The sequence below is a fragment of the Pelodiscus sinensis genome, chromosome 4 (genome assembly GCF_049634645.1).
Source record: "Pelodiscus sinensis isolate JC-2024 chromosome 4, ASM4963464v1, whole genome shotgun sequence".
Lineage (NCBI taxonomy): Eukaryota > Metazoa > Chordata > Testudines > Trionychidae > Pelodiscus > Pelodiscus sinensis.
In genome coordinates this window covers 120,191,367-120,206,006 of record NC_134714.1, presented here as the reverse complement: position 1 = coordinate 120,206,006, position 14,640 = coordinate 120,191,367, and the positions used below count along the sequence as shown (strand labels likewise).

The window sequence follows — 14,640 nt, the reverse complement described above, 5'->3', positions numbered from 1 at the left end:
CCCCATTGATGAGTGACTGGCTCTTGCCCAGAAACCTGAAGGTTGCATTCCTTAGAGGATTAAAAACTTATTTATAGCTTGCTCAACATGGCTTTGTCCAACACCCATTGAAAAAATGGACGGAACACTAAGTGTCAACTTCCCTTGAACACATTCACTGGGGTGGGGGAACTTTCAGCCAAGTAGATCTTGTTTGCCGGGTGACCTGTTTAGGGGATGTGACTGATCCAGGGCAGCTGGCTCTAGTAGCTTGGTGGAAGGCAAACAGGAAACTGGGTAAATAGTTTTCCTAGTCTGAGTGAACTGGCCACGCATTGCTGCCATGTAGTCAAGGCAAGCTGGCACACAGCTGGGGCCAATTAAGTGCTTGTCTGAAAGCAGCAGGCTAATCAGGGCGCTTGCAGCCAGTTAAGGCCTGCTGGGGCTGGTTTAAAAGGTTTCCCTGAGGAAGGGCAGAGGAGTAGGCCAAGGACTGAAAGTAAAGAGGTGCTCTGAGAGAATGAAGAACTGGGGTTATGGAAGAGTGCTGTGGAGGAGCAGGAAGGACTAGGGAGACAGCACTGGGAGGAATCATTAGGGCAAGTGGCCCAAGGAAAGGCTGCAAGACTAGGAGTGGAGGAAGTTGCCACTGCCTTAGGGAATCTGGGCTAAAACCCAGAGTAGTGGGTGGGCCTGGGTTCCCCTCAAGTTCCCCACCCCTGCTGTAGTGGCATGGGGATACATCAGGCTTAGGGGTCTGATGCAGCCCCCAGCTTTTCTGCACTGGCAGTAAAGCCCCCCTGCTGCCCCACTGCAGGGCTAGAGTATACAAAATCTGGGCCCCTTAGGCTTGTGGGAGAAGAATGTGGGTGTTAGCTGGTAGAACTCCCTACCATGAAACAGAACTACACACTGGGGATCATCCGCTCCCCCCCCCCCCCCCGTCAGATGTAAATATCTTGCCTTTCTGTCCATAATACAAAAGCGATAGGGCTCCCAATGACAGTGAAACAGTTTTTTTTGCCTCTTCTGTCAAGTCTCAAAAATAGACGATCTTAGTCTATCCCCTTGAAAATTTCTGCTCTTAACTATTTGTCACCCTTCCATAAATGCCTTTTTCTGCTATCTCTTCCTGGGAGAGGGTGACTGGAACCAAGCATGACCGTCCAGGTGAGGGTCTCGCATATGTTGTATCAGGACTTCACATTTTCATTATCTTCTAACTGAATTTATGCACATGGCTGCTCTGACAGCTACTACACATTGAGCAAAGACTTGTGTTGAGCTGCCCACCAGGATCATCCGGCTTCTTGGCATGGCTACCAGCAGTGGATTTACGGCAGGGCAAGCAGGGCGGCTGCCCCGGGCCCCACACTTCCAGAGGCCCCGCGCATGTGCCTTGTCATGAGAAACAATCTAATTCCAAGCACATGCCATTGTCCTGGCACAACCAAACCCTAACCTTGATTAAAGTAAGAGGAAGCTTCATAGCAAATTTGGTGGTCCTAGCTCTTACCGTTTAGGAAGAGTCCTTGAACAAAGACACACACGCGCACACGCACACACGCGCACACACACACACACGGATTAGTTGAGCAAGTCAGCAAAATCTAATCAGATTGGAGACATGATCATGTTCCTCAATGAAACTGGGCTGACATTTCTCTATCCAGTTTCTCTAGTACTGATCATTTTGTTTTTAAAATACTTCAGATGAGGTTTCCTGCAGGCTTTGACCAGATTCTACAATCATCATGGCAACTTACGGTATCTCTTAAAACTCGCTACAGACCCATCCTGTAATTGTTAGCTGCTCTTGTGTGTAAGTGGTCTGTGGCTGGTGTCTTGTTGCTTTATCAGTTTGCACTGTCTGATCTTCTAGTGATTCAGGGGTTCCATCCGTCACAGGAAGCCCATTTGTTTCTTGTATCACTGTCTATTGCTCTTCACTTCTCATGGCACGCAAGGAGAAAATCCACGTGGCTCAGTTATTAGCCAACTCACATGAAGCTATCTAATTTCTCAGTGGCTTGAGTCAAAACAGTATGAGCAAACCAAAATGGTTATGTTGCCTTCCTGCTTCCTTCTCTATACAGGGTGTGTGAATTGCATTTCTCTCATGACTCAGATGTGGGATGTGTAAGTAGCCTCTGAACTGAGTCTAAGGATTTTAATGACTTGATGTTTGACTCAGTCTTTTTTTTTAAACTGAACTTCCTTTTTTTTTCTCACTACCTAACTAACCATATTGATGGAAATTACACTGATGCCAGTGGGGCTAAACATATAAAATCTTGCTAGACCTGTATGCAGCTGCTCTGTCATGTGCTGGTGGTTTCTGAAACCCAGGGAGGCCTGCTAATGGACTCGAGCCTTTAAAAGGGATACAACCACTTCCTATCCACTTCACCTGCCCTCTAGTATTGGACATGCCAATTTAGACTTTATCGCCCTTCCACCAGGAATGTCTCCCCTTCCACCAGGAATGTCTCCCCTATCAGCTGTAGGTGAGCACCAATACTCAGGGGCAGGGGCAGCTAGTTATATGGCCCCATGGTGCCCAGACTCCACCAATATTCAGGAATGTGGCCCTGGGCCCCACATTTAAGGGGATATGGGATCCAGTGCAGTCTGGAGGGCTGGTGGAAGGGGGTGAAGGACTTGTCCCTGGTACAGGCAGCAGTGAGTGATCCCACCCCAGTCTACCTAGTTCTGCTCTACTACTTCCCCAAGTCCTTGCCCCACTGTGCCTCCTTTTAGCTTCATCCCCCTTTTCTCCTGTCCCAAGCAATGCCAGGAGCTGGCAGGGCAGGCTAGGGCAGGATCACTCACTGCTGCCTATTCCAGGCTCCTACCTAGCCCCCAGGACCCCACATCCCTCCTTGAAGGGTAGGGCCCTCCAAAGCAAGGGGTGTGGAGACACTGTCCCCGTCCTCCTTTGGACAGAGCCTCAGCTTGGACCCATTCTAGGCATCACCAAAAATTATCCAAACCTGGTGCCCATGCTCCAAGCATCAATGAGTTATGTTCTGAATTAATTCCATATGGGACTGGAGATGAATTCAAACCAGCTTTTCCTTGTGGGGACTATAAAACCAGTATTGCTGCTTGGAGCACCAAGGAGATGTTTGTTCCCTTTAAACTTGTCCTGGCTCAGATGCAGGGAGTCGAAGTCACCCTTGATTTGTCTTGTTAGGTTCAGTTGCCTTCCTGAACATCTGCTGATAGAGCAAGAAACATCAGTAGTTGTGTTCTGCCCTGTAAAGGCTGGACTCTGCTAGGTCTGGAGTCCAGAATCTGATTCCTCCCTGCCCTATCAAGCTTTGGTACAAACAGTCCCTGGCTTTTGAAAAAGGAAAACCTGGCTTCCTCGATCTTGTGACTTAAACTGTACTGCCTGCCTGTCTTCAGACCCACCGCTATCTCAGCAGCAACAGCAGCACCAACCTGTCTCTAAGGATATTGTTCACCTGTGCAAGTGTCTTGCTCATTCTCACTAGTTGCCTCTTTCCATTCTGAAAACTATTTATTCCTGCTTCTTGTTTCCTATCTTCTAACCAGTTATCAATCCATGAGAGGACCTTCCCTCTTGTCCCATGATGGCTTACTTTGCTTAAGAGCCTTGTTGAGGGACCATGTAAAGGCTTTTTGGAAATCTAAGTATGCTATAGCCATTGGATCCCATTGTCCACATACTTGTTGAGTGCTCCTCCTTCCCTCCGCCCCCCGAGAATTCTAGTAGATTGAAAAGGGAAATCCTGCCTCACTAGAAACATGTTAACCCTCCCCTTCCCCCTCCCAATAAATGTATGTTCATCTTAGGGATATAAGTGACTAGTTGACAAGCAAATGCTTATTGGATAGTTGACTAGTGACTTCACAAGTGACTCTCCCTCCTCCCCCCCAGTTTTCCCCCAGCACTGTCTCTGTGGGGAGAAGGGGTAGGAATACAGCAGGGAACTGGCATCACTTCCACCTTTTGAAATGTAGCAAGAGCAGGGCTTGTTTTCATTTCAAAAGCAAAGTGCCACAGGGAGCATGGGGTCAGTGGGGGGCTGCTTGAGTGCCCTCCTCACTAGCTGTGTTCCCCCAGGGCACTTCCACCTTTGAAATTGTAGCAAGAGTCCTGCTGGCTCTTGCTACATTCCAAAGGTAGAGGCACCCTATCAACTAGTCAATGAAAATTACATTGACTATTGGATGAGTTGACTGATAATTTACCACCTCAATTCACCTGTGTCCAATAATTCTGTTTTTATTATAGTTTTAGAAAAGCAAAGTGCTCCCATGGGCCTGGGATGACCCAAGGGGGGAGTGATTGGCAGATAGGGCTGGCACCAGGTCTTATGCAGCACTGCATGGGAACTTACTGATGTGCTATTCTGAGGGGGCACATCTCTGCTAAAACCAGTCAGCCAAAACCACATGAAATACTCAAGGCTTTCCCCTTCCCCCAGTATTCTGGATAAGCTGTGTTCTTGGAAATTAAAGATGTTTTGTCTCTTCCCTACTTAGTTTTGCTGATTTCTCAAGAACATAGAGAGCCTGACCTTGTGGAAAGCTAATGTGGGGGGAGAAGAGGAAGAAGTAAATTCACATTCACCCTTCCTGCATGATTGTTGCTGCTCTTTTGGAGGTGGAGGATGGGAGAATTAACTGACTGTGCATGAGTGGAATTAGCTTACCAAGTGGATTCCAAGGTGCCAGGCCATGGTCCCTATTAGCCTAGCATTGCTTTGCTGCCTGGGCCAAGACCCTGTGTGAGCATACTAGAAGAAGGCTACAGATGCTTATACACTCAACCCATCCTGACCACGCCCGTTTAAAAAAAAATTTGGTCATCAGATGTCACAACCCTCTCTTCCTTACCTTAGAGAACTGACCTACTTGGTACACAAACACACATGGCAAGGGGCCAGTCTCTAGCTGGCAAAAGATACCATATTGCTCATTACACCATCTCCCATCAGTTCTTCATAGTGTTCGGAGCCAGTTAGGCTCCTTAGAATGTTTGTTTGTATGAATCAGTTCTCTTGCCTCTTGTCATAATGTAATAGTGTCCTAAACATGCACTTCCACGGCTGTGGTCACGTGCCAGCATCAGTATCCTGCTGTCCCTGCAGCCGGCCTCTGTCTGCAGTAGCGTGTGTGTGTGTGTGTGTGTTTGGGGGGGAAGGGGTTACATTGAAACAGTGGTTCCCAAACTTTTCAGCATCCCCCCTTTTTGACTCTTGAGAACACTCATGCTGCTGCCCCCCCCCCCCCCCCCAAAAAAAAAGCAAAATTTGTTGAGCAAAAAAAGGAACTGACCAGGGCCAAAAAAACAAAACTTGCAAGGGGGAGGGGCAGGTCACCTCATGCCCCCCCTGGAGTTTCTTCACTCTCCCTCCCCCCATGGGGGACACACCCCTATTTGGGAACCCATGCATTAGAAGGACAAGTTTTCTGCTTCAGTGCACAGCTCTTCAAGCCCAGGTGACTGTTGCAAAGGGGTCAGACACCATATTTTTTTGGTTAGTAAACTACCCTCTCTCAAACTGCTAAATGTGTAACCGTACTAGACACTCCCCCCACATGTAACGCTGAACACAGCCATGGCCTTGGAGCCTCAGGACTCATGGGAGTTGGCACAGGGTTCTGTTCCCCTTTACAAGGTAGGGCCACATCTCCAGGTGAAATATTTTAGGGTGTTCTCTTTGAGCAGGCTCAAGACTAGTTCTGTTCCTTGTTGCTTTCAGCCCTGACTCGCCCAGTAAAAGGTCCTGGTTTTGCTACTAAGGAGACCACCAGCCTGTAACCATTCCTCGACTCCTTTCCACCTCCTTGCTGAAGCACTTGCTGCCTCAGCTGCTCCCCCAGCAGGAGTCTGCTGACCTTGCCCTTGTTTGAGAGACATACAGATACCGTGCAGGCATGGAGAAGAGGGGACTAGTAGCTTCTTTCCATTCTTACTTCTGGGAATTTGAGTTGCTATGCTCTGCCCTGACCCCTGCTGAAACAGAGCTAGCCACATACAAGTGCCCAGCAAGGGAGTCTGTTTTCAAATGCCCTCATTCCCTCCACCCCACCGATTGCCCCCATAAAGTTACACCTCTGCAAGTCCTTTAGGTGCACATACAGAAAACCAGTTGGCCATCTGAAAGGTGTGGCGCTTGTGAGGCGCCAGGGACCGGAGCTAGAGGTGGCGCCTTCTCCACAAAAAAAAGGCCCTTAACTGAGATTCCTGCCCTGATCCTGGTTGCTCCTGAGAACAAACCTGCCTGGTGGTGCTGTACCTGCTGTGCAGGGAGGGGGTCACTCAAGGACTCAGAGCCTAGGTTATAATAGGCTGGGTTTGCACAGCAGTAGTATTGGCACTGTGGCAAATACCACTGCAGGGGAGCCTGAACTAGGAACACTCACTAGCAGGTGGCTAGCTGCAGGCCCACCGATGAGGGAGCCAGAGCACTGGCCCCCTTTGATTCGCCATTGGAGCGCAGCACTGCGCATTCTGGGGTGCTGTGCCCTCTGCAGGGCAAGGGACAGGCCTGGATTAAGACATGCTGGGGCCCTAGTGCCTAGGAACTGTAGCCCTGGCCCAGTGCCCGACTGCGCTAGACCCTGTACAAACATAGAACAAAAAACCCTCCTATTGTAAAGCAGAGTTCTCTAGCTACTCTCCTCCCGCCTTCCCCTCGCTTCCCCCTCCAGTTGTGGGCGAGGTGTATCTGCTGGTACAATGTGACCCTTACCCTGGCAGTAGCTCCTTTGAAGGGAATGGTGTCCAACAACCACAGCTGTCTTCAGCCTGTGGCTAAAGGAGGACAGTTTGTGAAATACTAGGTGGAGATGCAGCGCTGGCCATAACAATTTATTCAGGCTGGGTTCACTAATGCCCACGTAGCGCCCAGGCTGTGATTTTTCCCCAAGTTTTGTTTCTCTTATTTCCTTCCTACCTTTGCTATTGCTGACTCCTGCCTGGGTACTGAGTTCCATGTAGCTGGTGTGTGGAGATGCCAGCGTCTGTGCAGTAAACCCCAGCCTGCCCACTAGCTAAGTGTGGTGCAGTAGCAACCGTTGCGTGATGCCTGCAAAAACAGTGGGGAATTCCAGCCTCTCCAGCTCTTATTTTTAGGCCCTTTGAATCAGAATTACCCAACCCTTGCAAACCTAATAAAAACCTGGGGGAAATCAAAACCCTGGGCTGTCTCAGAGGAGTGAGCTGTGCCGCCCAGTGAGACACGCCATGAGAACACCTGGTGGGGGGGAAAAGCACTTGTTCCAGGCAGGAGCAGGAACCATGCAGGTGAACTTGTTTGCATGGGCCTGTGGAGCTTGCTGGAGACATCCAGCGGGTGCTGCGCCTTCGTCAGTGGAAGTAGGCGAAAGGCCATCTGCGGACGAGGAATTTTGTCTGGCTTGTTGCATAAGGACATTAATAACTGTGACAGCGGTGGGGGGAGAGAGGACTGATGGAGCCATTCAGAGATAAGCTGCTTGTCTCCCTTCCAGCTAGAGAGAACAAAATGTGAAACCGTCTCTCCAGCCTCCCCTCCCAAGTTACATCCAACCCTCCCCAACATTGCCCAGCGAAAGATCCACTCTTGTTATGGGCCTGTCTGTGTCCCTTCGTGTGGCTGGGCTGGGCTGACTCTTCCAAAAGGTCTTGCTGTGTTGTTATTGCTATAATGCTAGTCTGTCCTCAGCCTTGCAGGCCTTTTGCTGGGCCGCTCAATGGAGTGCGCCTTTCCCTCGTCCTGCCAGCATCTCCTTTCTCTTGCTTGGGCTCTCCTCTGGCCAGTTACTTTTCATCCAGGCATTCCTTTTGGTTGGCCACCTCCCCACACGGATGGGTCTCTTACGTTGGGGCTGATCTGGCTGTTCTCTGCAAGTCAATGGGAGCCTTATCCCAGAGGCTACGAGTTCCTGCTCCATTGCTCTGTGGGAGCCTCTCTTATCTCCTTGCTCTGGCAGCACAGCTAGTAACACAACCCTTTAGCAGAGGTGGGAAATAATTATCACAAAGGGGCCACTTAATGAATTTTGGTACAAGGGGCCGGATCTACCCCCAAAAGGGTCGGGACTTGGGGGTGGAAGGGGTGGGCCTGGGGACTAGCTTTCCCCCAGAGTTGTCTGGGGCTGGGGGCTTTGAATTAAAAACACAGCAAAGGGCTTGCTTCAGCCACTACCATGTTGCCTGGCAGCCACCTGGGGTTATTACAGCAATTTAAAGGGCTTATTGCTCCAGCCCCTGCCAGGGTAGCCCTATGATTGGGAGTCATGAGCCATTTAAATAGGATCCTGAGACACTGTTGGGGAAATGCAGTGGCATGGGCAGAAGAGTATAAATAGAAAGCAGCTGGATGCAGTCCATGGGCTGCATCTTGCTCAGCCCTGCCCATTAGCATCTGGGTACAGCTTGCTGCCATCTGGGTACTGCTTGCTGCCATCGCAAAGGCCCTGGGTGGGAGTCGTGTTTGCTTTGAATTGACCTCATGAGCTAGATCTGAATGTGTCCACGCTGTCTCTCACCAAGGATAATCAGCAGTAACAATGCATGTGTAGCTATTGAAAGAGCATGGTTATTGTGTTCAAAAGTAGAGACCTCCTATTCCACTCCTAGTGAAATCTAACCAGCCGATGGGTTCTTTTAAATGTATATGCAATTTTTACAGATGGACAGACAAATGGGCCTAAAAGTCTATGCCTTAACTTTTTTTTTCTCCCCAAAGTATCCACCCACAGGTTTCTGTATTTACTAACTTGCTGGTTCTAAAGCAATTAGCTGCATGGTTTATTATAGGAAAGCTCAGAGTACAGTCTTCCTTGCAAATTAGTCACTGTGACTAGCTTAGGTTAGTGTCACCTGCCCTGTGATTGGTCACCATATCACTTCTACTGCTTGATTGGTTGACTCCTACACCACCACCAACTGCTGATTTTGGTTTCCGGTGCAAATACTTGTGAATCCATATTCCCAGGGGTGACTATTTTCCTCTTGAAACAAAAACATTCCTGTAACTAAAGTTTCACTCAGTGAATAGGCACAGAAAGCCAGGTAGAAAAAGCCACAAACATCCTAGACGGGTTGTCAGTCCAGTCGCTTGTTAATGAAAACTCCTGTTTGTAGTACTCTCCTGGCTTGTAAGTGCATGCAGTGGGGATGCAGAATGTTGCTAGAAACTGGCTTATGGAGGGGGAGGGGAAAAAAAACCTACCTAGTCATTTATCTCCTTCTCTCTCCCCCCTCCTCTCCCCCAGAGGTACGTTGACGGAGGGATTTCGGACAATTTGCCCCAGTACGAGCTGAAGAACACCATCACGGTGTCTCCGTTCTCAGGCGAGAGTGACATCTGCCCCCGGGACAGCTCCACAAACATTCATGAGCTGAGAGTCACCAACACCAGCATCCAGTTCAACCTTCGCAACCTCTACCGCCTCTCGAAAGCCCTGTTCCCGCCAGAGCCTCAGGTGAGGCTGATGCAGTGCAGCAGCTTGGTGGGTGGGGCTCTGGCTCCTTGGCTTACATTGAGGATTAGACCCCCTGGAGTTCATCCGTTGCCATGGAAACAAGCTGCGCTTGTGTCCTTTCCTCTGGGAAATCCTGAATCCCAGGCGTTGATTGAGACCCTGAAAATATCCTCCTGTGTGTGACGTCTGGCCCCATGCAAAAAGCAAGTGCCATGCCTTTACAGAGATGCTCCCTCACTCAGGAACACTCTGCCCCTGCATTTTAAAAGCCAGGCAATGGGATTAAGCATCATCTTGCCATTGGTGACGTAGCAGGGACTGCCAGCCAGCCTGTTGATAAGCAATGACATTTTGAGTGTGCTTGTTTGTTAAAAGCGCCCTGGAGAGCTGGGTTAATATGAGCTGTTTTTCTCACTCGCCCCCTTTTTAAGGACTGGTATTCTGGCTTTCCTTGCTGAAGGATTCCATGACTTACCTGCCCATCAAAGCAGCTCACAGGGAGACCAAGAGCTGCTGTTAGGGTGGTATATCCACGTGGCACGCCCCCTGTGATTTCAATCACAGAGAGCTGGCTCTCGATGTGCAAATGGCCGTGGAAGTCCTGCCTCCTTGTGCAGGGTGTCTGCTTGCCCACAAGCCTGTTTCTGCTTCTCCTTTGCTGCTGGACTGCCAGGGTGGGGAGCTGATTGAGGGGATGAATTAACTTTGTGTGAGGTGGGAGAGAGGAATGAGCAACAAACGTTCTGAGTGGGAAGGGCAAGATGGAGGAGAGAGTTCTTGCATTTCCTCTAGAAACCCAAGCCCAGGGTTGAAAGCTGCACTGTGCTCCACCCAGCCAAACCACTTTGGTCTTCAGTTCCCCAGTGACCCATTCTGTGTGTCTATGCAGGTGCTCCGGGACATGTGCAAGCAGGGCTACCGGGATGCGCTGCACTTCCTGAAAAAGAATGGTAAGGCTCCCAGCTACCTCCTTACGTGCCTGCGTTTGCTTATGTTAAAGGGCCACTGTCTGACTCATTTAACCCCTTCTGTGCTAGTCAGTAGGGCTTAGCTGTATGTTGCTGGCGGAGAGGGGTGTGCAGGAAAACTCTGGGCCAAGCTGATTCCTGGTGTAACTTCCTTGAAGTTGGGATTGCACCAGGTGTAAATTTGACCTCTGCTTCAAAGCCTGAAAGCAACGGAATTATGCAAGTGTCTCCACCCTTCAAGGGACAGAGCTCTAGTATTCTATGCCTTGCGCTGAGACATGTTCCTGCTTGTGGCTTTACTACCATCCCTGGTTAACCTTGTTTCCATGGTTTGTTGCATGTGTCTGCGGTGCCACCTTGCGGCCAGCCTGTAGCAGATCAAGCTTACTCATTCTTTTTGTCCTGCACACTGTGCCCCTGTGTGCAATAAGGACATGAATACAGTGCCTTTGTTATGTTAATAGATGGGATAAGCGGTTGGGGGGGGAGGGGCGGCACCAGGTAAGTGTAGTTATACTAGTGCAAATGATAACTTATGTACGCAGAGTCTTGCTGATGGTGAAGTTACAAGCAGGTATGGCCGTGCCTGGTGGGATGCAGCCGTGCCTGGTGGGATGCAGCTGTGCCATATGGTAAATTGGAGTGGTCTGGATTATGCACAGATCTGATACATCCATATGGGTTAGGACTCTGCCTACGGTCTGAGTATATGGCAGCAAAACCATTACGGAAGCAATAGCCCACGGTACTTCCAGAGCGTCTGGGGAGCCATTCACTTATCTGGCTGTGAGAGGCTTTCTGCCTCCTGCATCATGTTGCAACCTAGGTGAGCAGGTATCCAATATACCTTGCTATGCATCGTAACACGTTGTAACAAAATGGCTGCCTGCTGTTAGCAACAGAAGGCCCGTCTCTCAGCTGTAATGTTAATTTCTTCGCCCCCCCCCCCTTCCCCTCAGTGGCATCAGATGAAACCGAACACTCTAAACCAAGCAAAAGACTGGCTAAATCCTCACAATCCCACCCACACCCAACTTTCTCTCCAGGTCTCCTTCACCGCCCAGAGCCCTCACGCCCTCTTCTGGCCATTGAGAACTCCTCAGGGGCGAGGGACCCAGAAGAAGAGGAGAAAAGTGCTGAGGACCAGCTGAGGGAGAATGCTGCCCTGGCTGCTGTCGAAGACCACATCTTTGAACACTTGCCACCCAGACTAAACCAAGGTATGCTCTCTAGGAGCACAGTTCAAACTTCTAGCTGCTCCAGTGAAACACGCCCCCTCCTCCCCTGCATAGCTCACTGGTTTGTTGGGATGTGGGAGTTGACGGCTGACTGCCATGTTCACTAACATACCAGGTATCGAGCTGGAGCCCTCCTGAGATAAAACCGGGTATCTCAAGGTGACCTTCAGCTCAAAAGCCAGGCTCTGTAGTTGAGGGCTGTAACTGAGGACTCTACTCATGTTCTATATAGACCAAGCACTGGGGAAATGTGGGGGTACACATGTAATACACTTCGACTAGTGAGTTATGCTTGCACATCATCTTGGGGGGCCATAGAGACTGTGTCTTGGTTTACACTCAAAAAATGTAGGTTGACACAGTTCTAGCCCTTAAGGTTATGACAACTTGAGCCCTGTTACTGTCAACCTAACCCCCAGTGTAGACACAGCTAGGTTGATGGAGGAACACTTCCAGTGACCTAGCTACTGTCGCTCAGGGAGCTGTTGGTCCTGCATTGAGGGAAAACCCCTTCTGTAGCTTGCTTCTGCACTACATAGCCTTACTGGTGTCGTCCCTGTAGGATAAGTGTGGCCTAAGAGAGCTGGAATGGGAACTTGCTCACCTCTCCTTTGTGGGAGGGAGAGAAGTGGGGATGTGGATTTGCTTCTCATGAGCCAGCTGAAACCAAACACTCGAATTCCTTGCGTCCTCATTTGGGAAGCCGGGTGCTCTGAGTGAGACTTTCTCTAGGTGGGATAATTTTGAAGCTCTCGTGTCCCTGGGAAAGGGCTGGTGGACAGTCCCACTGCATGTGCCGGGGGGCTGAACTGACCCATGGTGTTCTCCTCCCTCAGCCCTTTTGGAAGCGTGCACTGAGAGAAGAGGCCTGTTAGTTGGCATCACCAACTTGTTGCCTGTGCGCTTGGCCTCTGCCATGATGATCCCCTACACGCTGCCTGTGGAATCGGCTGTCTCCTTCACAGTCAGGTAAACCTCCCATCCCTTCTCGTGGTGGCACTGCATAGGCTGCAACATAGCCAGTAAGGCAAGCTATAGGGCAGGGCTGGGTTCCATTCCATCTCTCCTGTGCACAACTGCTGCCCTAGAGAGACAATGTCAATTCCTATTGGTCACTGTGTTGGGACATCTGCCTGACCTGTTGTGTTGTAGTAAACTTCCCCAGAACGACTAATGAAGCTTTTTAAATGTTAGAGCGAAGCTAGAGTAGAGAGGAGTGGCATTAGCATAGTTGCATGCCTCCTGATGGTTAATGTGGGGGTGGGATGAATCCTAGAAGGCTTAACATGCTGCTTTGGTCAGATCAGGGAAGGGAGAAGAAGGATTTGGGATCTCAATTTTGACCCTATGTTGCTGCCCAAGCATGAAGGGGAGAGCAACAAGTATTGTTTTGTTGATATTGGTAAAGTACTGACTTACTGTATGAAAACTTTTCCTTGCTGGAAGAAGGAACAGCGGCGGAGGAAAACCACTTTCCAAAATTCCAGAGGGCTTACAAAGTAGGGAACACAGAGCTTGAATGTAAATAAAATATTGAACAGATGAAAGGCCACCTCCAGTTGGTTACCTCCTTCTTGGGTTTTGTGAACTAAATTTGCATGGGAGGGCATCCTAAAAGATCTGCCAGCTGTTGCGTATGAAGCTCTGGAGAACATGCTTTGGCCCAGCTGGGCTAGGATCCTAGAGAGTCTGCTTGATGTTTACCATCTCTCATGTCTGAAGATCTAGCCGTGGCTGTTCAACTAACTGTTCTCTGTCTGTCCCTTCTCTCCTGCTCAGGTTGCTGGAATGGCTGCCGGATGTCCCCGAGGACATTAGGTGGATGAAGGAACAGACGAGTAAAGTATGCAACTATCTCATGAGGGAAGCCAAGAAGAAACTGGGAAGCCATCTCTCAGCCAGGTTCTCCTGCTTTCTTCACAGCCCTCCCTCTGCAGCCATCTAGGGGTGGGTATGGCCTGTGGGAGGGCAGGGACACGTCCATTTCATCTTCCTCTCGGAGCAAATCGAGAGACTCGTCTGAGTTGCTTAGTCCTGGGGTAACATTCCCTTCCTCCCCTCCCTGGCCAATACCGTACCACAGCATAAAAGCCGTGCTCGCTTGTCCACCCAGCTCCATTTAATAGAAAACGCAGTGACACCCGTCTGCATGGTGGTTATTAGTATGAGGAGACTGGAGCCTCAAAGTTACCTCTGAAGATAACTTAGCTTCAGGGTAGATTTTGCTTAGAGGCCTATGGCTGGAGTAGAATGGGACAGTGCCAGGCCAGTATGGAGTACAGCTGGATGTGTGTGTGTGTGGGTGTGGGTGTGTTGTTCCATGAAAACAATGGAGACTTCAAAACATGTTCCCATTCTGCACTGGAGCAAAACCGAGGTCTGTGAGACCCCTACTTCCCCTGACAGCCTGTAGACGAGGGTCCTCCTCTTGGATATGGGAGACCCAGGTTCAAGGTCTTGGCTCTCACTCAGGCAGAGCATTGACTTGAATGTGGGTCTCCCAGCAGAGTTCCCTAAACATCTAGGCTGTTGGTTTCTCTGGGATACAGCTCTTCCCCTATCCTGGACCTAGCACCCCTCCTAACAAAAATTTTTAATGGAAAGTTTCCATTTTGACAAATCCGGACATTCCAACAGAAACCTTTTTTTTTTTCCCAAAAAATTTGCAACCAGCTCCAGTGTTGAGATACTCCGAGAGAGCTCCCGCGTTGCTTGTCTGCATTATGTCTTGGCTCTGGCCAGTACATGGGCCAAGGCCGAGATGAGAAAATAATGCTTGTAAATGTAAGTGTTGATCTAAATAACAGTCGCTGTTGTACGGAAATGCCTAGAGGCCCCAGAGGAGATCAGAGTTCACTATGTTATACGCTGTGTGTTCACCTAGTAAGAGTCCAACTCTACTCAGTAGAGTCTACAGTCTAAACACACAAGATAGGTGAAGGGTAGGAGTGGAAAGGGAGGTGTACGGAGGTGAAGTGATTTTTCTCAGTCACCCAAGCAGGCCA

The 14,640-nt window shown here is 49.7% G+C and overlaps 1 protein-coding gene across 3 annotated transcripts in view; it reads left to right on the top strand.

The window, feature by feature from the left end:
• The window catches only part of PNPLA2 (patatin like domain 2, triacylglycerol lipase), a 50,939-nt gene that overhangs the window by 28,716 nt on the left and 7,583 nt on the right, over window positions 1-14,640 (top strand). For 2 of the 3 annotated variants that reach the window (XM_006114870.4, XM_025180566.2), the window contains exons 4-8: window positions 9,220-9,429; window positions 10,319-10,379; window positions 11,444-11,617; window positions 12,472-12,604; window positions 13,415-13,537. In XM_006114870.4, coding sequence (XP_006114932.2) covers window positions 9,220-9,429; window positions 10,319-10,379; window positions 11,444-11,617; window positions 12,472-12,604; window positions 13,415-13,537 — 701 coding nt within the window. Of the gene's footprint in view, window positions 1-9,219; window positions 9,430-10,318; window positions 10,380-11,443; window positions 11,618-12,471; window positions 12,605-13,414; window positions 13,538-14,308; window positions 14,420-14,640 lie in introns of all 3 variants that reach the window. The other variant, XM_025180567.2, reaches the window with a different exon arrangement.